The 24,565-nt window shown below is 35.8% G+C and overlaps 2 protein-coding genes across 3 annotated transcripts in view; one reads left to right on the forward strand and one right to left on the reverse strand.

Annotated features, from left to right (window-relative positions):
* The window catches only part of LOC123322896 (limbic system-associated membrane protein-like), a 127,303-nt gene that overhangs the window by 11,130 nt on the left and 91,608 nt on the right, over window positions 1-24,565 (reverse strand). The window lies entirely within an intron of this gene.
* On the forward strand, window positions 1,972-10,208 carry LOC123322898 (uncharacterized MFS-type transporter YkuC-like). Its single transcript, XM_044910981.1, has 6 exons — window positions 1,972-2,253; window positions 7,934-8,908; window positions 9,114-9,215; window positions 9,366-9,503; window positions 9,647-9,887; window positions 9,948-10,208. The coding sequence occupies exons 2-6, from the start codon at window positions 7,996-7,998 to the stop codon at window positions 10,033-10,035; spliced, it is 1,482 nt and encodes a 493-aa protein (XP_044766916.1). The 5' UTR covers window positions 1,972-2,253; window positions 7,934-7,995; the 3' UTR covers window positions 10,036-10,208.

Below are 24,565 nucleotides of genomic sequence, written 5' to 3' on the forward strand. Positions count from 1 at the left end.
TGAGTAAAAACGGATATCCGAAGCACTGAACATTTCAAACAAACGCGTTCATCATATAGTTCACGTCAATTTGGACATGAGAAAAATTGCTGCAAAATGGATCCCCAAATGTTTGAATGTTAACCAAAAGCGTGTAAGGGTTGAAGCATCGAATTCGATCTGTGCTCGATTTGAAAACGATGTAGCCTTCTTAAACCGAATTGTTACTATGGATCAGACTTGGGTGCATTTCTACGATCCAGAAACAAAGCAATAATCGATGGAATTGCGACAGTCTGGTTCTCCAAGACCTGAGAAGTTTCGTGTACTAAAATATGCTGGAAAAGTTCTTGCTTCAGTTTTTTGGAATTGCCATGGAGTAATCATGATTGATTTTTTGGATAAGGGTAGAACACTAACCGAACATTACTATTCGACATTACTGACCATTCTACGGAAAAAATTGAAGAGAAAGGACGCGGAAAGCTATCCAAAGTTGTTTTGTGTTTGCAGGACAATGCCCCTGCACACAAATCTCATGTTGCCATGCCAGAAATTCGTGATTTAGGGTTTGAATTACTAGAACACCCCCCTTATTCACCAAATTTCGGTTCATCCGACTATCATCTCTTTCCTCAACTGAAAAAAGTTTAAAAGGTCGTAAATTTTCTTCCAACGAAGAGGTAGTAAAAGCTGTGCAGGTCTGGTATTTAGAGCAATAAGAAACATTTTTTTTGGAAGGTCTAGAGACGTTACAGGTTCGCTGTAATAAATGTATCCAATTGAGAGGAGAATATGTTGAGTAATAAAATATTTTGACATTGAAATTTTGTTTGGTTCTATAGAAGGCTAAGAATTTTTCAATATATCCTCGTATCTCCAAAACTACCCAGGATAAATCTACGAAGTACAGTATAAAAGAAGATTCAATTTCGGATCTTGATAATGGAGGAATGAAAAATATGAAGTATTCAGCATTTGAATTAATATAGTTACAACCTTACTGGATGTGTTTTGTTAAATTGAGCAACCTACTTTTTCCGTATCTTATTAATAGATAAGTCTTGTACCTTTAAAAAACTGTCGAATCAGACAGGTTGCTGACTAAGCATGGAGCAAAGCTGTAAGAATTCGAGCAAGTTCACTCGATTACTTTGTCGAAGTCTTCAGCAGCCTCAAGAAAGACCTTTCTAATGGCGAAGGGAGTTCATCTCATATCGGATTTCACAACCGGCTTACACTTTAAATCCTCACCACAAACGTAAAGACGGAACACCCTCCACGGTTCAAAATGTCAGTTACAGGATCAGATCATTCTACGTGTCATTCTATTCATTATTTCACGACAGATTGAGCAGGTATAATTAGATGCCTCGCAATGAATAGCCCGGGTAAACCGAACCTAGTATTTGCGTTCGATTCGCTAAATCGAAATCCTATTCATGGTGGGAATTGAACAAAATAGGTAATTACTTCGTTCAAAGGCAGATAGATTCGTTTTCACCAATAATAGGATTCTATAATTCTACCCTCATGCATAGGTGGATATCCTCAGGCCTTGTAAAATGCTCCGTTATTAATGATTCATTTTCCGAAATAAATAAATTACTTACTCCAATATGGAATTACTTTCAGGTTTTGGGAAAACATTTTTTGTATCCAGATCTCAGCCAAATATCGATTTTGATGAGGAAAAGCATTGAATGAATTATTTATACTTATGCGATATCGTTTTTGAAATGTTAATGAAGAAAAACTTCATACGACCAATTCAGTTTCGATCCTTGAAATAATCGATTGATAAGTAAATGTTTAAAATATGAGAATATTATTATTTATACAATACTGCATTCAATTATGTGTTTTTATCGTAAATTTCCTGTTAAATATGTAAGATTTAATGGGAGTCCAACTAATATTTAGTTAAATAATGAAATATCCTCATGTCATATCCTCAAAATGTGTAGAATATCACTAAAAAAAGAATTGTCACGATGAAATCTAGCCGGCATATGTCACAATCAACATAATATAGTTACCTACATAAAAATACTATGAATATGCATCCTCGGGTTATATTATCGAGATTATGTTTTGTGTTTTATCGTAGAAGTGCCTTGCGAATTATTCCTCAACAACAATTTCTCACTTATTTCGATCTGTATTGAGTATATTTTCATGAGTAAAACGATTTGAACTAAAAAAGAGTGCCATTTAGATGATTTCTTTGTTGTGGGACTGATTTTCCACTAATTCACTACATATTTATCTAGGGTGAGTATTGGTAATGTTGTATTTTGAACATTTGTCGTCATGTTTTCTCTAATAGATAGAAGTGGATATAGTAAAAGACAATGCATGACCAAATATTAGTAAGTTTTTGAAAAATTCTGAAACAGTAATAAAAAACGATATATCCCTAGAAATAAATGTGAGGAAGTTATTGGAAATTGAAAGTATAGGGTGAATTCCTTGATATGGATTTTCTTTAAAATTTTATCAATCTATTTACCTAGATGGAAAGAAATCAGTCATATACAAAAAGTGATATATGTTTTCTCCTCAAAGATATTTAACTCAAACATTAATTTCTGAATATTTCAACGATCTTCAAGAAGGTTAAGCAGTTAACATAACACTTCCAATTAATTACTCAGTGCTTGCTCTTCCATAACTTGTTAATTTGCAGGTTGAGCGTTTTATGTATCTTTCCCTTCGTCTAAATCTCTATCGCTACATCTAATCTTCCATCTCCTGGAAAGATGGGCTTTCCAACTAATTATACCTTTGCGAAAGTGTTACGTGATACTCGGAAAGTTCTAGAGCGATGAAATCGCAACACTTAGACCTACACGTGAGTGTATTCACATAAAAAATATTTCAATACTAATAAGTTCGTTGGTGTCACTTTGGAAATCTTTCGATATATCCTGACAAGCTTTTTTTGCATGCTCAACATACGTCTTACCTCGAAAATTGACAATAGAGAATAGAATATTCACGAATCTTCCTGATTCGAATTAATAATGAGTCCTGTAGTAGTCTAGTTAATTAATAAGTTATCCCAACTCTATGAATTGCTCAGTTCATACATATTATTTCACCTGCACTCGTCCATGCTTTGAAATGTTTGAAAGTAAACATAACGTGATTATCGAACTGTACAAAGTTGCCTGTGAAATCGATTAAAACAATTATGGAAACCTGGATAGAATTGACAATCGAATTAGAATATTTCGGAAATACTTCGTTATGGTATCATGAACAGAGATTGTACAAGTTTATCTTTATTTTGTTTCGATTACGTACTCTGTGAATTGTTGATTACTGAAATTCAAACAGGCACCGAGTGGAATGTGGGATGAAACGTCTGTAAGGGTTCAAGCAGGGCGAATTTATGGGTTGGAAAATCACTACAGTTGTTCGAAGGTGCAAATAAAACTCGACTTTTCTTCGATTTGATGTTGAAGTGGATTAAAATAAATCGATCCAGAAATAACGTAAGATGCTGAAGTAATTTGATCTGCTGGACTTTTGTGGATTAGTTTCCATTTGTTACGATTTAAATGCGTGAACTTTCAATTCGTTGTCAAATCTTCATCCAAAGAGAAATGAAATGACTAAGTACCTACTTGATAATTCATTTTTATCTTGGTATTTATTATTTTTTATCCATCTCACCTCGTGATTTAGAATTACAGACTCGATTGAAGGGACGACTGAATTGATTTTACTTAATTCATTGCTGAGATTGAATTACAAACGAATATTTCATTTGGGAAAGTTCGAATATCAATATGAAATACGCACGATGTGTAGGGAACAGCAAGCCATTCGAGTTGATATTAAATTCAGGGGCGAATGTATACTATTTGTTCGTTTGCTGAAACAAAAAAAGCGATACCCACTTTTTGCGAGGCTTTTAAGCTTCACGAGGGAAAGTTTCAGAGTGGGAGGAGCCTTTAGCGCTCTCTCGTTATGAGGAGAATATAATTTCGCATACAGCATATTATCCGCTTCTATTGTATCAAATTGCATCAAGCTCAGATATCTCAATTATATCCTAGATGTCCTGCGAGTCTGACAATGAGTGAAAACGTTGGATGGCATTATACTTGCACAATATTCTTCCTGATTATGGTTGTGGCAAATTGAACCATTACAGCATAATCAAGAATAGATGGCGTTTACTCCATTCATGTTGAATATCTGTACCGATTCTATCAAGCTTTAGCATATACCCGGAGCGAGGCACAACACCCTCCCACCCTCATCCAACATTGATATACACCACCGTTCAATAGTATTTGTCTCCAACTCCCGTGTGTACTTACCGGCTGATTTGTTGTTACGAGGCACGAAATTTAACTTATTTATGTACCTACGTGGTTGAAATGTGTTATTATCGCAACTGGAGCTTGAATTTACTGGCTCTCCTCGGTTATTATGCTATTAACAAATAGCCGGTTCGTTTCATTAAGCAGTTAGCGATTCATGTTTTTTTAGGGGCTCTACGGAGAAGCGCCCATGCATTTTCATGAAGCGGGTTCAGGAAGAAATTTCGACCTTCTTCTTCTGGATTTCCGAATGCCGGATTGATTAGGATACGTATCAGGATTGATGGTTTCTGCAACTTTCTAAGAATGCCGGAGGGAAACGATCGTGACTTCGTCGCATTTGTAACAATTTCATTCGTGTTGCTTGAAAATAGTTGAGAGTTCCTCTGGAACATTTCTCAGAAATTTGATTCAGACAATGAGAATCATTAGACCCAAAGTTTTCGTGTGTCTAGTAGATATTTTCACTAGTTCATATCATTTAGGTCACCTCAATAATATAGGGTGAGACCACACTCCTTGAATGCCTTACCATTGATAGCCAACACAAAGGAAACAGCACAATAGTGCAACGTAACGCCCTTTAATATCTAGAAATCTAGAAGTCTCTTTCAGTTTTTCTTCAGGTGGTCCGAAAATTCTTAGCCTACTATAGAACCAAACGAAATTTCAATGTCAAAATATTTTATTACTTAACATATTCTCCTCTTAATTGGATAAATTTATTACAGCGAACCTGCAACGTCTCTAGACCTTTCAAAAAAAATGTTATTTCTTGCTCTGCAAACCAGACCTCCACAGCTTTTATTACCTCCTCGTTGGAAGAAAATTTACGACCTTTTATACTTTTTTTCAGTTGAGGAAAGGGATGATAGTCGGATGGAGCCAAATCTGATGAATAAGGGGGGTGTTCTAGTATTGCAAACCCTAAATCACGAATTTTTTGCATGGCCACATGAGATTTGTGTGCAGAGGCGTTGTCCTGCAAAAACAAAACACCTTTGGATAGTTGTCCGCGTCTTTTCTCTTTAATTTTTTCCTGTAGAGTGATCAATGATGTCGAATAGTAATCTATGGTTATTGTTCTACACTTATCCAAAAAATCAATCATGATTACTCCTTGGCAATCTAAAAAAACTGAAGCAAGAACTTTTCCAGCAGATTTTTTGACACGAAATTTGTTAGGTCTTGCAGAACCATTGATTGTTTATTTGTCTCTGTATCGTAGAAATTTACCCAACTCTCATCCACAGTAACAATTCGGTTTAAAAGGTTTACATCGTTTTCAAATCGAGCACAGATAGAACGCGATGCTTCTACCCTTGCACATTTGGGGATCCATTTTGCAGCAATTTTTCTCATGTCCAAATTGACGTGGATTATATGATGAACGCGTAAACCTGCTTACCTCTTAACCCTTTTAAATACACGTATTTGATGATTATTTATTGAGTAACTCTGGTTTACTTTTTTGACCTCAAACTTCACACTGACATTTCTAATGAGTTATTGTTCGTTGCTATGGTAACGCAATATTTTTTTATGCATGGAACTGGTGTAGGCTAACTAGATATCAAATATCAATACATGCTCGTAGAAACTTCATGATAAATGGGTGCATGAACATGAACCCATTTAGGCACCAAGTTCTCGAACAACAAGGTTGAATCACTCCTGTCATATCAGAAAGAATATGGGCATCGTTTATCTAGGACAGTATTACCAATAGGAATGCTCTATTACTCAAGTATTGATTGCTATTAATCAAAGACGATAATGATGATTTGAAATCTGAACAATATTCGTTAATTCTCTGAGTCCCTGAAACGAAAAATGACGGTGTGTAGGTATGTATATCGATCAGATCATTCGGGCACAATCGGAGAGCGTCAAGATGAAAATGACGTGAAAACGATCCCGACAGCCCGTCTCTTCAACTGATGTAATTGACAAGGTAATGAAACAGGCAGGTTCAAACGTGTTCTTCTCTTTGAGCGTTTATTCCAAACTAGGCTCGAGCGAACAACTGAATGCGTTCGACAGAAATTCCAATTGAAGAAGACCAATTTTGTAAAAGGACGTCGAATAAACAAACCCCCCACGCTTGTTATTGGCAGATCATTATTGTTCGTAATTCCATCGAGCCTGTTTAGTTGATCTTTGAGGTTTTGTACGTGCTTAATAGGCGTAGCAATCCAAACGCGTGTTTTGTTGATAGGTTGAGTAAGCGAAGGCTTTTTAACTTCTTCTGAGTATGGATAATCCCATTCATCTTTGTTTAATACATTCGAGGATGCTTGTCTCATGGCAAGACTCACACGAATTCGCTGTCAATCCAATAATATTCAATGAGGAGACATTGGAGCATATGAGGACCCTGTATTTCGCAGGACCTTCTCTGGCACAACCTACATATTTCCGCTGTTTTTATAATTTCTGCGTTGCAAGCCTATTTGAAGAGTCGTAAATAAATTTTAACTTGGAAAGTCTGTATGTGATAAATTTTTGATAAATCTTCACCATAGGGTTCTTCTCACTAATCTAAACAAAAAAGTTGATTTAAACGTGCGCCCGAAAATGCTTGCCGGGAAAAAAATTTTCACTTCCTCTTCTCGGTTGATTTTTACCCCAATTTGAATTTTTTAACCTACTGAAATACTTTTTTTTCCTACTGCAAAATATACTTTTTTCACTCACTCATGAAGTGGTTAGCTTTGACGAGAAAGGCAGCATGAGTTTTGAGTTCTATTCCCTTATCTATCAATTTCAAATTATATGGTTCATTGTACTTACCACAATATGAAACTTTTTTCCTTCCCCATTTTAATCCGAATTCTGTTATCGGAATTAATTCGATGATTTGTTGAAAGTTTATGTGTTGGTGTAACAAAAATCTGTGTCATCGCTCCCTGTTTGTTCAGCATATTGAAAAAACTTTCATTCGTGAGTTTCTAGAGAGTTCTTTATTACCATAGAACTAGAGTTCTCAATTGGCTGTGTAAAAAAAGTTTATAGTGAATATATTTTTGCACTAAAACGTTCATGGGCACACAAAATCGTTTAAAGATTAGTTTTCGTGATACAGAGTGTTGAAGATGGGATGTGAAGTATCTGCACAGAATTTTCACAAATTCCAAGAATGCCTATTCATTCTGGAATGCCATCCTTGATTGTGGTACAATGTCATCTCGTATTTTACTTTTGTTCTACAATAGAGCGAACAAAAAATCCAATTTCATTGGTTTTAAACTGACCCGTGATGAGAAATAAAAATCAAATTCAGCCTAGAATCTTCAATATTGATAGAAGTTTACTGGTATCAATTATTTTAATTGAGGGTGAAATTCATTTAACCAACAAAGATGGTGCAGTGTCATTTTAACTGTTCCCTATAACTTTCCAATTTGACAATTATTGTCGAAACGAATTGATAACTTTTTATTATTTTTTTGTGAAGGTAATGGGTTCATTATCATACGGTGCATGTGATGAAGTGAAAACATAGAATACTCCATTGTCAAATGGAAAACAATTTTCGTATGGAGAATGTAGTTGACATATTTTTATACATAGGTATCTACCATTTTTATCGCTATTTCATACAGATTTTTTTTCAGGGTGGTACCACTACCATGAGTATTGACCATTGAAAAGAGTTGAATAGAAAATTGAGGCAGTGATGGCACATCCAACGGGCCAAAATTCTATAAACATAATGGAAACTGTGAAAGTTATCTTGTCCGGGATCACGGTAGAACCAATTCTCTTTCTCACAGTAATATCAGATATGATATATAAAATAGTAGTTCAGAATTTGTATATGGAAAAGGCTTGCCGCGTATCGCTTTTGATGAATTCAACTACATGTGATGCAATGTCCAAGAGGAATCAAAGTGGCTACACAGTCTCTGAAGAAATTGAGGTTCAAAAGTTGTCAAGTGGATTGATGGCCATAGCTAATGCACTCAATGGTTTATTTCCAGTTATTTTAGCCCTGTTCATTGGCTCTTGGAGTGACAGGCATAGTTTGCGAAAACCGATCATCTTAGCCCCTGCCATAGGATTGTTGTTAACGTTGTTTAGTGCAATTTTAAATGCAATATTCTTTTATGAGTTGCCGATAATATTCACAGTGATCAGCGATGCTACCTTTTTGCCCATTCTCGGTGGCCTACCATGTTTATTTCTTGGCGTCTTCAGTTACGTTGGCGCAATTAGCAATGATGAAAATAAAACAGTGAGAATGGGGACAATTTCAACGACACATTGTGTATCGATGGTTCTTGGAATAGGTGCAAGCGGCTTCCTCTACAATTATTTAGGTTTTACTTTTACTTTTACACTTTGTGCTGTCTTAGTATCTACAGGGATTCTTCTCGGTCATTTACTGATAAAGGACATACCCATCGAGAAAAATGAAAATAATCAGGAATGTGGAATTAAGCCCAGGAAGTCTTTCCTATGCGATTTCTTCGATGTTAGATATCTCCTGAATACGTTCAGAGTTTGCTTTAAAAGTAACAAAAATAACAGGAGGTATAAAATTCTGGCTCTGATGCTTCTTGGTATAGCTACTGGAGGACCCACCCATGGTGAGTCTGATTTTAACTCATATTCAAACATCCAACCCATCATTCACTGCATAATGAAATTATTGAACGAATTTATAGGTCTGTTCATCAGACTCAAACGATCATAATTCTATAATTATAATTTTCGATAACGTATTGAAAGAACAAAGGTTTCTTGAGAGCCAAATTTATTAGAGTACCTATATAAAAATGGATTTTTTTACAGGTGAAATTGCAGTTTCGTACCTCTACTCGAGGTATAGATATGGCTGGAGTGTTATGGAATACAGTGCATTTTCTTTCATCCATTTCATTTCGCAATCATTTGGTGAGTAGCATTGTTTCAAGTCGTAGTGAAGTCTGACCTACTCGAATAATATTAAGGTCTCGATATATGAAAAAATTTGTTGTTCACGAGCAGAATTTATTTCATAGACATAGATTTTTGAGTGAAGCTGATCTTGACAATTTGCTTTAGCAAGTGTTGTATCACTGGCATTGTTCTCAAAATACCTAAAATGGGAAGATGCAACCTTGGGGATGGTTGGGATCACCAGTTCAATAGCAGGATCTCTTATATGTGCTTTCGCCAAAAGTGGAGAATTATTCATTATAGGTACGTGGATAATTTTTGGTTCCACATTTTTATCTCTCTTAAGTTTCTCATTCAGCTTTTAATATAATGGTGATTTTTTATTGGATGATAATTGTAACAAATCTCTATGAATTCCTGATATAGGTACTCTTTGATATTTTCAGGTGGAGTTGTTGACTGTTTAATGATAGCAGCGCATATTTCGCTGAGATCTATGCTGGCCAAAATAGTACCACCGAACGAACTCGGTCAGGTCTATTCAATATTTGGAGTATTCCAGGCTCTTTCACACTTTTTGTTCAGTCCTTTCTACAATCTATTGTACAGAAGTACAATCACGTTCTTCCCAGGGGCATTTTTTCTGTTTTCTGTTGGAGTGAAGTTGATTGGATTATGTTTCTTCATGTGAGATATGAGTTTTAACATAAACAAACTTAAAAATGATTATCAATTTCCATTTTGCAGATTTCTATATTTAGAAACTATTAAATCGAAGAAGATCCAATCGAAGACGAAGAAGGAAGAGTTAGTTGGATTAAAAACATTTTGCTGATGGATGAGTATTTGATGTTAAGTGCCCTAAACTATATTCCCTCATAAGAGAATAACTTGAACCCTCCGATCGTTGATATGAAAACTAATGAAAAGAAGAAAATGAATTATAGTAATTCATTTCCAGCTTCCAGGAAATGTATCATAAATAACGTAAAACTACATTTTTTATTATGCATGTTTTTTATTCGAATTCCCAGATAGATGCCGGCGCTGACGTCTGCATCTAAAAACGAACAAGCGGTAATATATTCCTAGTTCTTTGACAGTTTCTGATTTAATGTGTTTTCCCTTTCCACGTGAGTTGAAAACTGAATAGTCTCTAAGCTATTTTTAATAGAATAATGCATGTTTTGTATGTGGAGTGAATAGTTGTTCTATACGATAGTAAAAATTCAATCATCTCCGAACTTGAATTCTGAAAATGTTCGAAGAAAGACAATTAAGCGTCAGATCTTTGAGGGATGAATATTCAACCTGAGCTACGTAGATTATTCACCATCACCACCTAAAAACTGAATTAGAGGTTTGCATTCCTCTAAAATTAAAATACATTTAAAAAAATTCAGAGTGAAGGGTGCATTTGCATCCAGCATAGTTAAAGTAGCTGAATTCTGCAGATGTTTAAAATGGGTGAAATTCCTACTAATGTCCTTTCGCGGAAATTATAAAATCAGTAGTTTATTCGTGAAGCTCCATTTTACCTTTTCATTTATGCGAATGCGAGGAAGTTTGGGAATTGAGCTAGCCGTTTTCTCGGTCTGAAATTATTCACCAAGATGCAGATATTAATATTTATGTGAAAACATAAACTTTGTTTCGATCATGGCTTGGTGCTGCTGCTGCTGCTGCTGGAATTCAAGGCAAAAAGATAATTTTCAACTTCATTAGGTTGAGTTTCAGTTAATTCGGATTTTCAAAGTTTGCATGAAATTGGGAAGTAACGAGAAATGTTAGTTGCTCTGGTTGGATACGTTAGAGGAAGGTTTTATTGATAAAGTAGATTTCAAATTTATCTCAGAAGTATGCTTTCTTGTTTATAACCACAAATATGTTAATTTAACAGACGAAATATACACTGAACTATTATTGAATTAAGCTTTTGTAGTTGCATTTTAACACCCTGTATCGGTCAGGAAAGCAAGGGATTTGTTTCGGTGAGATGAATTCCAGGAAATTTTACAATCCATTCTAATTCGCTATAACATGTAAGAACAGGAAGAAGTTAAATGGAGAAACAAATTCCCTGAGGAAGAGTAGGTACAAACTAAAATACAAACTGGATGCAAATGAATTTTTTCGAATTACCCCATTGCCAACGGTTCGCAGAAATATTTCCCCCTGTCTTGAGCCGTCAAATCGTAAACTACCGTAAACCCGGGAGTGTATCTGAAATGCAGTTTCCATTTCCCGAATTATGGCTTCAATACAACGGCGCAGACCTCTGGAATAGTTAATTAAAATAGAAATAAAAGTTTTCCCGCTCTCTTGCGAAATCGATACAACTTAAATGAATCAACATTCCAAAGCGGAAATTTCCATTCTCTTTCTCCTTGTTGGAAACCTTTGTGTTACTCGTACCGACACTTATCACAAGCTTTTAACTTTACTTTGTCTAACTAACCCTTCGGAACTGAGCGGAATTAATTGCTTTTGTAGGTAATTCTGCTAATCCTCGTAAACAACGCACAAGATTTAAGGCTTGAAATTAGGTGGACACTAAACCTAAATATCCAGTATGTAATGAATTCGAATGGCTAGCAACTTTACCGAAAGACTTCGATCTGACTTATATTCTTAGTGCAGTCTGAAGATATGTTCATCGAGAATGTACAGAGAATCGGTAGAAATAACGCACTAATTCATATCCTCGGTATTTATTATTTTGAGGAAATAATGTTGAAGGAAAAAGTGTTTCTTATGACCCCACGAATCTGCTGTTGAAATACACTGCGCAAAAAAATGAACGCACATTCTGAAAATCTCAATTGTAATGAAAGTTAACTCTACATTGACTTTATAACTTATTTTTTATGTTCTCTCGGGAATGTTTTGAACGGAACAAGACACTTCAAATGGAAGAAAAATTCCGGATTTCACCGAATCTTATTTGAAAGAAGAGAAATGAACAATTTTCAAAATACTGAAATGCTGATAAGTGATTTAATACTTGGTATTTCCACCCCTTGCGTTAATTACAGCTCGGCAACGACGGTTCATACTCAAAATGAGTGATCTTAAAATGTTCTGATCTAATCCTTCCCAGATTTCTCCGAGTTGGATTCCTAAGTCATTAAGAGTAGCTGGATGATTTTCTGAACTTCTCAGCCTTCTGTTGAGGTTGTCCCAACCTGCTCAATCGGATTGAGATCTGGACTTCTTGGTGGCCATTCCATTCGAGAGACTTCAACCTCTTCAAGGTACTCCTGAACGATGCGCGCACGATGGGGTCTGGCATTATCGTCCATAAAAATGAAATTTTCACCAATGTATGGGGCAAATGGCACTACATGCTCTTCAAGAATGTTCCTTATATACTTATCAGCATTCATAGCTCCACTATCAACGACCACTAGGTCTGTGCGAGCAGTCAAAGATATTCCACCTCATACCATAATCGTTCCCCCCCCGAAACCAGTAGTATTCAGGAAATTGCACTGAACATATCTTTCATGTGGACGTCTGTATACAAGGGAACGTCGATCACAATGGTAGAGGCAGAATCTAGACTCATCTGTGAAGAGAACTCTTTCCCAATCGGCCTCTTCCCAATGGTTATGCTCTCTCGCAAAATCCAAACGCGCCCTTCGATGGGCTGGGGTAAGAGCTTGGCGTCTTACCGCGACACGAGGCCTTAAATCATATTCTCTGAGGCGATTTCTTATTGTCTGAGTGCTAATTTGCACCTCATGAGTTTGCTCAAGCTGAATTTGAAGGAGGCGAGCGGTTGCAAACCGTTGTCTTAACGAAGAAACTCTCAAGTAACGTTCTTGAATGGCAGTTGTTACCCGTGGTCTACCCTGTCCTGGTCTTCGGACATTCATACCTGTCTCCCTGAATCGCTGCAACATTCTGGACACACTTGTATGGGAAACTCCAAACCTTTCTGCAATTCTTTTGTATGTCCACCCTTCTTCTCGCAAAAATACCGCTTGGGCACATTCCCCTTGGGTCAAATTGCGTGTTTCGCGTTGCATAGCAATCGAACTATTGATCACTAGAATTGATCGAGAACAACTGATTTTAGAATGGAGCCAATACATTCAAAATCTGATAATATCTTCTTTTTTTATTCCTGCTGGAAAAAAACATCTGTATTGAAGAAAACCGTTGAAAGTGGATAACATATGCCTGCATAATTCTGATAAAAATAATTATCATTGAGAACACCTTCAGTTGTAGAATAAATTTGAGATTTCCATAACGTGCGTTAATTTTTTTTCGCAGTGTATTTGTACGGTGAGGATGAGTTTTTGACTCACCCTGCAGATTTTCATCGGCCACATCAATTGAAAAAATTCAAATTTTGCCCCATGTGTAGAATTATTCTAGTGTGGGTTAAATCTATGGTGGTAAACATATATCGTTGCACAGACATGGCAATTTTTGAACGTATCTTTTTTTTGTTGGTTCCGAATGACACTCCAGCAGAAGAGCCTGAAATTGTTTCCCAAACATTTATCCGTAAGTTAACCCGAACCCAAACAAGCATCAGATATCTCAAATTGAAATCTACAATTGACCATTATTCTCCGGCGTGACCGAAAGCCCATCAGTCACTGCTAGCGAAAGAGTTTATCTTCGGAGTCTGATACCACATAATCGCAGATGTAACTTATAGTCGAAGCAGGGACGCCAAATAGAATGTGACGTATTCGTGCCAACGTTGTCTCAACTTATCGGGGCTAATCACAGCCCGAGGGAGCGGTTAGTTCGCGATACCCCCGCCAGGCAAAAATGCCTTCTGATTTATGACCCTCTTGTGCTGCTGCTGGAGCACAGATCGTTGTGCTAACTGGCTTCTTTTCTACTCAGGTGAAGGGTGAGAATGAGCAGCCTTCAATTCCGGCACCCCTTCAGAGATGGATCACGCTAAACATGGCGAAGAGGTGTTTCATTGAAGGATTGGAGTCATTTTGATAGTTATTGAACATTTTGAGAAGCTGTAGCACCGAGGAAAAGAGGACTAGACATAAACTGTTTTTTTTGGTGGTAGATTGATCCTTTGCGAATAAGAAATTCTAATTTTCATTCATCTACTGCGAACAGTTTCGATTTTATGATTTTTTCCGCGAAGGTCCAAAATTTCCGATTTTTCATCGACCATAACTTGAAAAATAAATTTTTTAAAAATTATCTATTTGTATATTCGTTATCCATGCCCTTCAGTTAGTCGACAGTATGAATTTGGTTTCGATTGGAGACCAAAAATATTTTTGAAAAAAATCGCAATTTTTCCATACATATGGAAAATTTGACAAATTTTTGATCTCTCCAATTTCCACCAAAATTCGAGTACTCACTGAATCGAGGGCGTAGATTACGAATATGCAAACAGAATTTTGCTGAAAGGATTAGTTTTCCAGTTATGGTCGATGGAAAATCGGAAGTTTTGGACCTTCGGGGAAAAAATCATTAAATTTGAACTGTTCGCGGCAGGTGCATGAAAGTTAGATTTTTCTATTAGCAAAGGATTGTTCTATCACCAAAAAAATCAGCACATGTCCAGTGCCTTTTTTCTAGCTGCTGTAGCTCTTCAAAGTTGACCAATTTTTTCGAAATTTTCCACTAAAAGTGATTTATTTCTTGAAATATTGATCCCAGGAAAAATCTTATTGCATATTTGTAATCTACGACCTACAGTTAGTCAAAAAAAAAGACCTGGGTCGATAAATTTCGAAAAGTAAAAATTTTCGGATTTAGAATAATTTCGTCTGGTACTTGTTTTTTGAGTACGAACAAAAAATTATTTATTTAACTAGATCAACCCGGGTCATTTTATTGACTAATTCGAGATCGTAGATTACGAATATGCAATTAGATTTTTTTTAGTATCAGTTTTTCGGGAAATAAATCACTTTTAGTGAAAATTTTGAAAAAAATTGTTCAAATTTGAGGAGCTGTAGCAGCGAAAAAAAAAGAATTAGACTTATGCTGTTTTTTTTTTTGCTGATAGATTAATCCTTTGCGAATAAAAAATTCTAATTTTCATTTATCTACCGTGAACAGTTTCGATTTTATGAATTTTTCCGCGAAGGTCCAAAATTTACAATTTTTCGTCTTCCATAACTTGAAAAATAAATTTTTTAAAAATTATCTGTTTGTATATTTGTGTTCTACTTCCTCGAATTAGTATACAGTATAAATTTGGTTTCGATCGGAGACCAAAAATATTTTTCAAAAAAATCGCAATTTTTCCATACATATGCATGGAAAATTTGAAAAATTTTTGATCTCTCCGATTTCCACCAAAATTCGAGTATTTACCAAATCGAGGTCGTACATCACGAAAATGCAAACAGAATTTTGCTGAAAGGATTAGTTTTCAAGTTATGGTCGATGAAAGATTCGAAATTTTGGATCTTCTCAAAAAAATCATAAAATCCAAACTGTTCGTGGTAGATGAATGAAAGTTAGATTTTTCTATTAGCGAAGGATCAGTCTATCACCAAAAAAATCAGCACAGGTCTAGTCCCTTCTTTCTAGCTGCTATAGCTCTTCAAAGTTGAGCAATTTCTCATAAATTTTCCATTAATAGTGATTTATTTCCAAAAATAATGATCAGTCGAAAAATCTAATTGCATATTCGTAATCTACGACCTCGAATTAGTCAAAAAAATGACCCGGATCGATAAAGTCCGAAAAATAAAAATTTTCGATTTTCGGATTTAGAATTGGGTGGCCTATACCCTAGGAAGGGCCCTATAAGAAGATTCAATCTTTCACAAGTATTCGATGTGGTACCTACAGTACCAATAGTTAGTAGTAAGGGAAAAGATTCCGCCAGTGTGTTTCTTCTTCGGTTTCCTCCTTCTCTAAAAACTCTTCCTTATAAGTGCAATTTCCTATACAACAAAAAGGTTCCGGCCCAGTAAGGCTTTTCTGTTCCCTTTTTGACCTTTTTGTCTTAGCTCATCATACCGATATAATTCAATGCAAAATTGACACAATTCTGTATGATGACTTTCAACTTGTTAGCTTTTCCGAGTCGGTGTTGGATTGTAGGACAATTTTAAGTATTGAATAAAATGACGAACTTAGAATAATATTTTTGAATAGGTTGCTCAGCAGGTGAATACCTCGTTCCGAATTCCATCCGAGAACGAAATAGAATTCGTCTAATGAATACGGATCGGATGAAAACCGAACGCAACTCATTTAGATTCGTTGCTCCGAAAGTTGAAATTCAACAGGAATACGTTTATATCACAGCCAGCGTCGACAGTCGCTTTCAACAAGAGTGCACAGCAAATCTCCAGTACCTACACGGTACGTGTTCCGTCATTCCTGAGTTATCCTGAAAACGTCCTTAAGAAGCCAGATATTCCGGATCCGTATCTGACTCCAGACCACTTCTTTCTCATGCACCTCTTAACGCTTTTGATTGAAAAATCTCTCATAAAATACACAAGTTTCTTCCGGTGGAAACTCATAAGGGTCTCACATAAACTAGATTGATTTACTTCTTTCAATTTTCGAGTGGGTTTTTCTCGATTCCCGGACTCGCGCCGCCTTCCCACAGGAAATACGTGAGGGGCACATAAATAATAGTTGTTAAGTCGCCGTGAAGATTGTACGGTTCCCTAATGTAAAACTATGATAATCTCAACGGACCGGTATTTATCTTCTTGTACGAATTTCATAGGCCATGATTCCGACCCACAACTCAGACCCATCTCGTAAAATCAGAAATAGTACCAACTTCTCTACCACGTCCTCGTATTTATCCGATTTGATGACGGTGAATCACTGAACTGAACTCTATGATCCTCACATTCACTGAAAGGTAATCCTTCATCTCGAATAAGGATACTGCTCCCGAAATAGAACTTTTGCCTAAAATTACCACGCACTGGAACAAAACTTAAGGCAGCTTTCCCTTTCGTCTGTACAGGGTGATTCATTTAGGGTGGCTTATATCGAATATCGTATGTCCTATAACTGATTTATAAATATTTTCAAGTTTACATATTCACTCTTCAATGGTCCTTGACAGATTTGAAAAGTTTCTTTCATAGAAATAGAGACTCTATGTCTCTATCATGACTATGCATGGTTTCTTTTGCTGCCTATTCAAATGAAGTTCTGTGCTATGAAACGTTAAATCAAATTGTCAACTTCATATCATAGAAGAAAGGTAGGTCTTGTTGCCCTCTGTGAGTAGATTTCACGATAAGTGCTAATCTACAGTTAACTTTCAAAATCCTTTAGCCCCACAGTTTCCCTCAACATTATCTCCACAAATAAATTCGATGTTTTCGATTTGATTCGCTGAATGAGGGCCTTCAGACGAAACTAGCATATATTAGTTAAACCATGTTTCCCAAAGCGACGCATTTCAGATGCTGGAAATACGGTCTTCATCATGGGGACTAATCATTAGTGGTTACTATCTCGTTATCCTCAACCGGCTTATTTTGCATTCTGAATTTCCCTCAAATGTCATATATATTTTAGGTTAACTCGCGCCCTGTGCATTCACCATAATGTGATTACCACAGACCGCACATCATATCCGCCGCAGGGCATATGATTATAGAATTAACGGAATTGTATTGCGAATGTTACTGACAACGTTTGATCGAATGTTGAAAGTATTCAAATTCGAGCCATAATGGCCTTGGGACAACTACGGAGTTTCTCGTTCATAATCAATTGAGTTATTCGATGGATATCAATCATGAAGTTTAACAGGTTATGAACTCATCATGGCAGATAAATGTAAGTTTCCTAAATCACCTGTAAAATTTGCTCTTTCAAGTCTTTTATGAATTGTCCAATAGTTTCAGATAGATGGACGAAGCGAATTTTTTATCAATCAATTATTTATTATATGAATCTAAATACATTATAACCTATTGAACTTTACATAACATTTTCTTTTTTATTTTGATTACCTATTTCTCCATTGAATTAAGAAATATTATACCTATCATAAAATGACGGTAACTTGTTTCGGTTTGTTGAAAATCACATAGACCTATCCATATTTGTGGAAGCGATAGAAATTTCGATTTTGAACATGTTCGAACCGACCCAATCTAAGTGCTAATTCTTCATGAACAAACTCGACGATGTGTGCTAACTAAGTTTTCTTATTTAAGTTTACAGCTTGATCGTAAAATTCCCGTTTAATTAAGATCATGAATTATAACTGGAGGTGGGCATAAACGAATGTTAATAAAACTTTATCTAGAAAGTTATGTAATTTATGCATTTTTCGTGGTAGTTTTATCGAGGTCCACTCATTCACGCTGTTTATTCTGGAGCACTCAGGACGAGGCTGGAAAAAATCGGGCTCGTTCAGTATAGTGTACCTGAATATGGGATTTTAATTTCTGACTAGGCAATTTACTGTAACAGAGTTTCCTGGGGAAATTTCACTCGAATGTTTTTCAGTCTCGCCAACATATCGACCGTTCAAAAACGAGGTGCTTATCATATTATTCGTAGTATGTTAACATCCAAATGACATTAACCAATAGCGTAATTTTTGATATACCTCTTCTAGGTTGACAGATTCATCGAGTTTGAAAAGTTAATAGGATAAGGATTACGTCCAAGCAAATTTCAATACGAAAATTTAAGTGCAGTTGACATAATGGAATATCAAGTTCACTCATCAGTTGCCTTGTAAGATGCAATAGAATATGAGAAATACAAGCGGGGAGAATATTCGGGAATGATTGATATTATTTGGCAGTAACGCTCATGCTGAGTTCATAACACAGTTCATATCGTCGTGTGTCATCCACACAAGCATCAATAACTGTTGCTCAGCCAATTGTCCAATTCACTAGTAGATACAACGGCCTTTCAATCGAACCGAAAGTTATCTAGCTAATGACCGTGTAATCGAAAATCGGCCCGCATTCGCAATTAACTAACACAAATTTATGGAAATAGTTTTATGCAAACTAATAATTCCCACCGCGTAGGCATAATGGAAAACGACCCATGTTTTAATGATAACAACGCCGTGATAGAGAATTATAAGCGCATTATTCGATAATAAATACTGATTCCGAAAACGCATTCATTAAGTACGATGCCATGAATCATGAGACTTGCAGCTGTTTGCTTCGAATTTTATGGGTCGTGTTACAAGTTTCAAACAACAACAAGTAAATTTGATAAAATTACACCAAATAAACGTTCTACCGTCTGAAACCCAATATTCACCTTGAAAAGAAAGTTCTAGCAACTGCTATTCTCCAGTTATCAAAGAAGGTTCAGAGCTATGGAGGGTAAGAATAACTATTAAAAGATTCACATTCATTATATCTCGGTATCTTACGGACTGTCGCATTCACCATTTTGCAACTTCCTTGATTATTCGTGAAAAACTTCTCCACCCATTTCGCTTTTTATTTCAGATGATTTTTAATGTTAAATCATATTTAGGCAACGATAATCTACATGAAGGCGTTAAAATTAGCCATACAAATAATTCTTTGATTATCTCATTCAAGATACAGTTACCTAAATACCTAAATATCAATTTCAGGAAGGTTTGATCATAATTTTCATTACGAAACGTCAGAAATATGAGACGAATTCCAAAAAGTAAATAATTTACCCAGAAAAAGATGATATAGCCCCTAAAAGATGGCTACTGAAAAGAAATTTTTGATTTTTTCTTAGGGACCAGAAAATTGGCAGAAATGAAATTGACCAAACATTCTATGAAAGCGAGAAGTCAAAAAAAATTTGATAGTGTTCATGGTGATAATGTCGGCATTACAACCTCCTACTAGTTAAATTCAAGTTTAAAGAAAATTCCAGCCCAAACGACTCGCACTACAAACTTTTGATAAATAATTATTTTCTCAAAAACCATTAGTCTTAGCAAAAAATTACATTATTTGTTCAAAATGAATCAGACAATCAAAAAATATTTTTCCTGTTGTAAAATTGATGAACAAAAATGTTAGGGGTGGCTTTTTCTACTTATAGGGGAACACCACCAAATTTTTTTTTGCTTTCTCACTCGCATAGAATGTCTGCTCATTTTTATTTATTTATAAAGCTGTATTTAAACCAAGGCTGCTCGAAAAAAAATTATATGGAAACTTATACAATTTATGTATGTGGAATCACCTCTTGAATTTTTTCGCAATTATTCATTTACACCCTGTATTTGGTCCATAATTTCCGAGGGTTAAAAGAGGGAACGCCTCATGACTTTATTTGGAGAGACTTCGTATATATACCGATATTCTTTCCTAAGTTATGAAATATGCATATTGTATTCAACGTTCCTGATTATACATTTACTCAATAAATATTGATTGAATAAGGTTTAAACAGCAGAGCTCCATTAATCAAGCGTTTTCAGTTGTTTGAGTTGATTTTCTTCTGGAAACTTCTAATGAGCAATATAAATTACGTTTCTTCCAGAAGATATAAGGATTTATATTGTTTGGTCAAATATGATTAAAAATTTATTGGGGTTTCAATTTCCTGTTGAAGAATAATCGAAAGGCCTATAATCAGCACATCCTACTGGTACTCTACTATTGTCTTCGAATGCTACAAAGAAAAATTGATTCAAATTATGAGAAGAAGAAATATAGAATTCTAGCTGGATACTTTGATGGGTATTATACTGTTTCACCCGTTCTCAATGTGGTGGCTGTACCTTTCAATGAGATCATCTGGCTAATCGAAGATTGAGGACAAACCCAAAGCTCGAAAAGGTTCAGAAACCAACCTCTCTGCCGAAGTACACCTGTCGGTGAACCCAAAACCTGTATCATTGAAAAATTCAGGCCGGTAGCTAGAATTTATTGTGTGAACCCAACCGGCCGCACATATTAGGCCGCGGTAAAACACCGAGATAGCAGGAGGAGTAAACCGCAAGAAGAATGAAACGCAGAATTAACATCGAAAACGTTCCCTCTAATAGCAGAGGTTGCGAATAGGATTGGAGTGGATGCGAGGTTTAGACAGAGCTAAGAACGATACTGCGGGATACACAAAGGATCCTGTAAATTTTCAATCATTTGAGTTCGCAACGCCATGAAAATCCGGGTTTGTGCCTGGCTCTGGATGTCTGATGGTTGGCCTGTCACATAAAGATCCACTTCTTTTGAATATTTCAAGTCCCCTCTTTATCAACCGGTTGTTGAAAGAGGATCCGAGAATCTCGGAGAGAAAACGTCGATCTGGAGAATCGAACTAGCAACTATTTTCACCTTGCCCTATACGAGAAATTCATTTTCGAGAGAAAAAAACATCATACATAGAACAAAATGGAATTATCTGCGAAACTGATAATTTGTTCTTCCGAGAAGACGTGCAATATTCTATTAAAATATACAGTCCATCGAAAATGAGCTATTGAATATGATCCGGCCCGAAGGACCATGTGTGTAATCATTTATATAAAGTATTAGTTATTATTATTAAAAAATTATTAGTTAAAAGAGTAGAAGCGAGGTATAAATAACGGTTTCTATAGTTGTGAGAAGATATTGGGAAAAAAGTTTTTCTGAAGAGACGTTGAATTTCTTCCAGTACTTAAAACCTGAAATATCAGCTTGATTGGTAAATCAAATTTTTGTTTTCTTCATTGAATATTCCTCAGAAATCAAATGAAATTAATATATATTAATGAAGGAGTCCTCAGATCTGCTCTTGTTTCATTGAATATTCCTTTCAACTTAGAATGGCTAAAGAGCTTCTCTTCCATGAAAAGCCATTTTAACACTGTAGTACCCTTTAATGCTAATTTAGTTAGGCTCCGATAACATCTATTGTTTTGTGAATTTCTTTCTTTAACCGATTGCCTAACACGTGATCAATAAACCACGACGGCACGCGATGTCGCATGATAGGTTCCGTCAGATTCACTTCTTGCAGAGAGTTTGTAATTAACGGAAAGATTCATCCTTACGACCATTAAAACAACCGTAGCCAGAGAGCTGTTTTTTTTTTCGAAATCAAATATAAAAACGTGAAACGAAACAAAAACGGTCCAATATTGAAACTGGCAGTTAACAATTGGATTATTTCAAACTCCTTCATTGAAATTCTGCGAATACCGTGTTGGGACCAATTTAAGGCAATGTTCTGGACATCCTTGGAATCGAATTAACCTGTACCTAACTGAATAAAGTTGCGAATCCTCTCCTTGAGGTCTCAGCTCTATTTGACTCCGGCACGCCCTATTACGCACTTTCGCGTTGAGGAAGACCCTAAAGCGAATGGCTCTAGGGTCCTATATTACTAGAACAAACGTGATATTATTGGAGCGAGTGTAGGATTGTTTGTTCAGAAAGAACAATGAACTCCGATTTCATGTATTTTGTACGTCCTTCGATTCAACCTACATACTCCATTATAATAGATAATCACAGATCGTTTTGTGAAAAATATGAGACATCTACTATCGTCAAGGTAAATCCAGTTTAACATTGCGGGGACTGTGATATTTATTTCTTGTTGCTGACATCTCCAAAATGTCATGTCAACAGAATCAATTGTTGCAGAGCAACGCTTTTTTCTATAATCTCATTGAGTAGAGCGTTTTCATCGAATTTTGCCCACAGAAGGCAGCAGAAGACGTTTGGTGAACGCCAATCAATTATTTAAAAGCCTTACGATGTAAAATGAAGATTATTCTTTGTTCACAATATCGATGACGACCTCCAATCTTGAATTTGCTCTTATAAGCAAGATGGAATGATGGCCACAAAAAACGATGTTATAATATATTTTCCTTCGTACTTGGGGTCCACAAAAAATCAACACAATACACACACAATAGTGGTATATTCATGGAGGGCAACGATAAGGTTTTCGGAGCATTTACCAGCACAAAAGATGTTCTGTGGTCCGTTACTTTTATGAGAACGATACACGTTGGAAACATATGCCGCGTTCATGGAAAAACAAGTTGCTTTTCTGCAGTCTCATACAGATTTCTCATGAAACCTTTAACACGACAAAGGGATACTGGAGAAGAGATACCAGGATGTCGGTCTAATTAATGAACGCTGGGATAAACAAATAATTGGATAAAGGTATAGTGAAAAAAAAAGAGATCTTGAATACTTAATATTTTTATTGTGAAGTTGAACACCTATTTCATTACTCTCACGGGACTCAATAATACCACCAGCCATTGTAAAAATGAATGAAAAGGATGCAATGTGAAAAAATCATTTCTATTTAATCCTTCTTCAATTTCCACTCTAACCGAATTCATCAATAGAAGAACATTCAGATGAGTTATACGTTCATCGTTATTCGATATTATCAAGTTCCATTCATAACGAATGATCAACCATCACGAGAACATCCAAGAAAAGTAATAAACTTTTGATTATTCTACTAGATATTTTCATAGAAGATGTTCGCGTCAGCTGACGGGAGTAAAACCAGGATGGCGGAACGATAACATCTATTCGCTGGTCTACTGCCAATTCGAAAACTTTAATCTATCAGATTTGTTAAGTTATGAGCTGAAGGCTGAACGTCCTAGGAATCGTATTAAATGTTTTTTCTCCTATGAATTTTCATAGAAAATGTGAATTTATGTCAGATAGTCATCGTAGACCTTGGAACATAGATCTATGTTCCTAGAATCCAACAGATTTGATCTATGCGAATCATTTAAATGTCTTATTACTCTCGTCTATGTTTGGTGAAATTTCATTCGGATGATCATCAAATTCCATCATCATTTCATTACCCTAAAAATTCCGCGAAAATAATTTTCAATTTCTCATCCGGTAGAATCGGAATTTATAATTCTCCCTCATAATTTCCACCTTGAACTGGAGGAACAACGAAGGAGAGGAATATTATTTTTGTTCATTTCACTGGCGGGCTCTCCAGGAGCGCGAAGAAGCATTTGAGAGTGAAATGGTCCCCACCTTGAAATTTTAATTGAACCGGAAATGAGGTCTGAATTATTTATTTCGACAGGGATCAAATCGATGAATGGGAACTTTGAGGAGTGTAACAGAAATCTGAGGGGTTTAAATTTGGTCACAATCCTTCATTCAATTGAATCGTTGAAGGTCTCAGATCAAATGGGTTCAGACAGTGAAGGAAGAATTTTGAAATTCACCGATAATGACTCAATGAAGTTATAATATGCCATTATTAAATCTGCAATCGTACCATCATTAAATGGTTTTGCTACCGAAACCGAAATAAATGGAATTTATATGCTACTGGAATAGTTTTCATCATAATGAAAAGCCTTATCGAAAAGGTAATGTACCTATAACATATACGTTCACTAAAGAGTGTTTTACAATCTATAATTCCGTTATTGCAGCAGTATCTTCGATCAGTTG

Source organism: Coccinella septempunctata, chromosome 1, assembly GCF_907165205.1.
Source record: "Coccinella septempunctata chromosome 1, icCocSept1.1, whole genome shotgun sequence".
NCBI classification, from domain to species: domain Eukaryota; kingdom Metazoa; phylum Arthropoda; class Insecta; order Coleoptera; family Coccinellidae; genus Coccinella; species Coccinella septempunctata.

Coding starts and splice junctions, on each gene's coding strand:
- LOC123322898 (XM_044910981.1), top strand. CDS start 7,996: ATGGCACATCCAACGGGCCAAAATTCTATAAACATAATGGAAACTGTG. Junction 8,909..9,113: donor TACTGGAGGACCCACCCATG/GTGAGTCTGATT, acceptor ATTTTTTTACAG/GTGAAATTGCAGTTTCGTAC. Junction 9,888..9,947: donor ATTGGATTATGTTTCTTCAT/GTGAGATATGAG, acceptor TCCATTTTGCAG/ATTTCTATATTTAGAAACTA.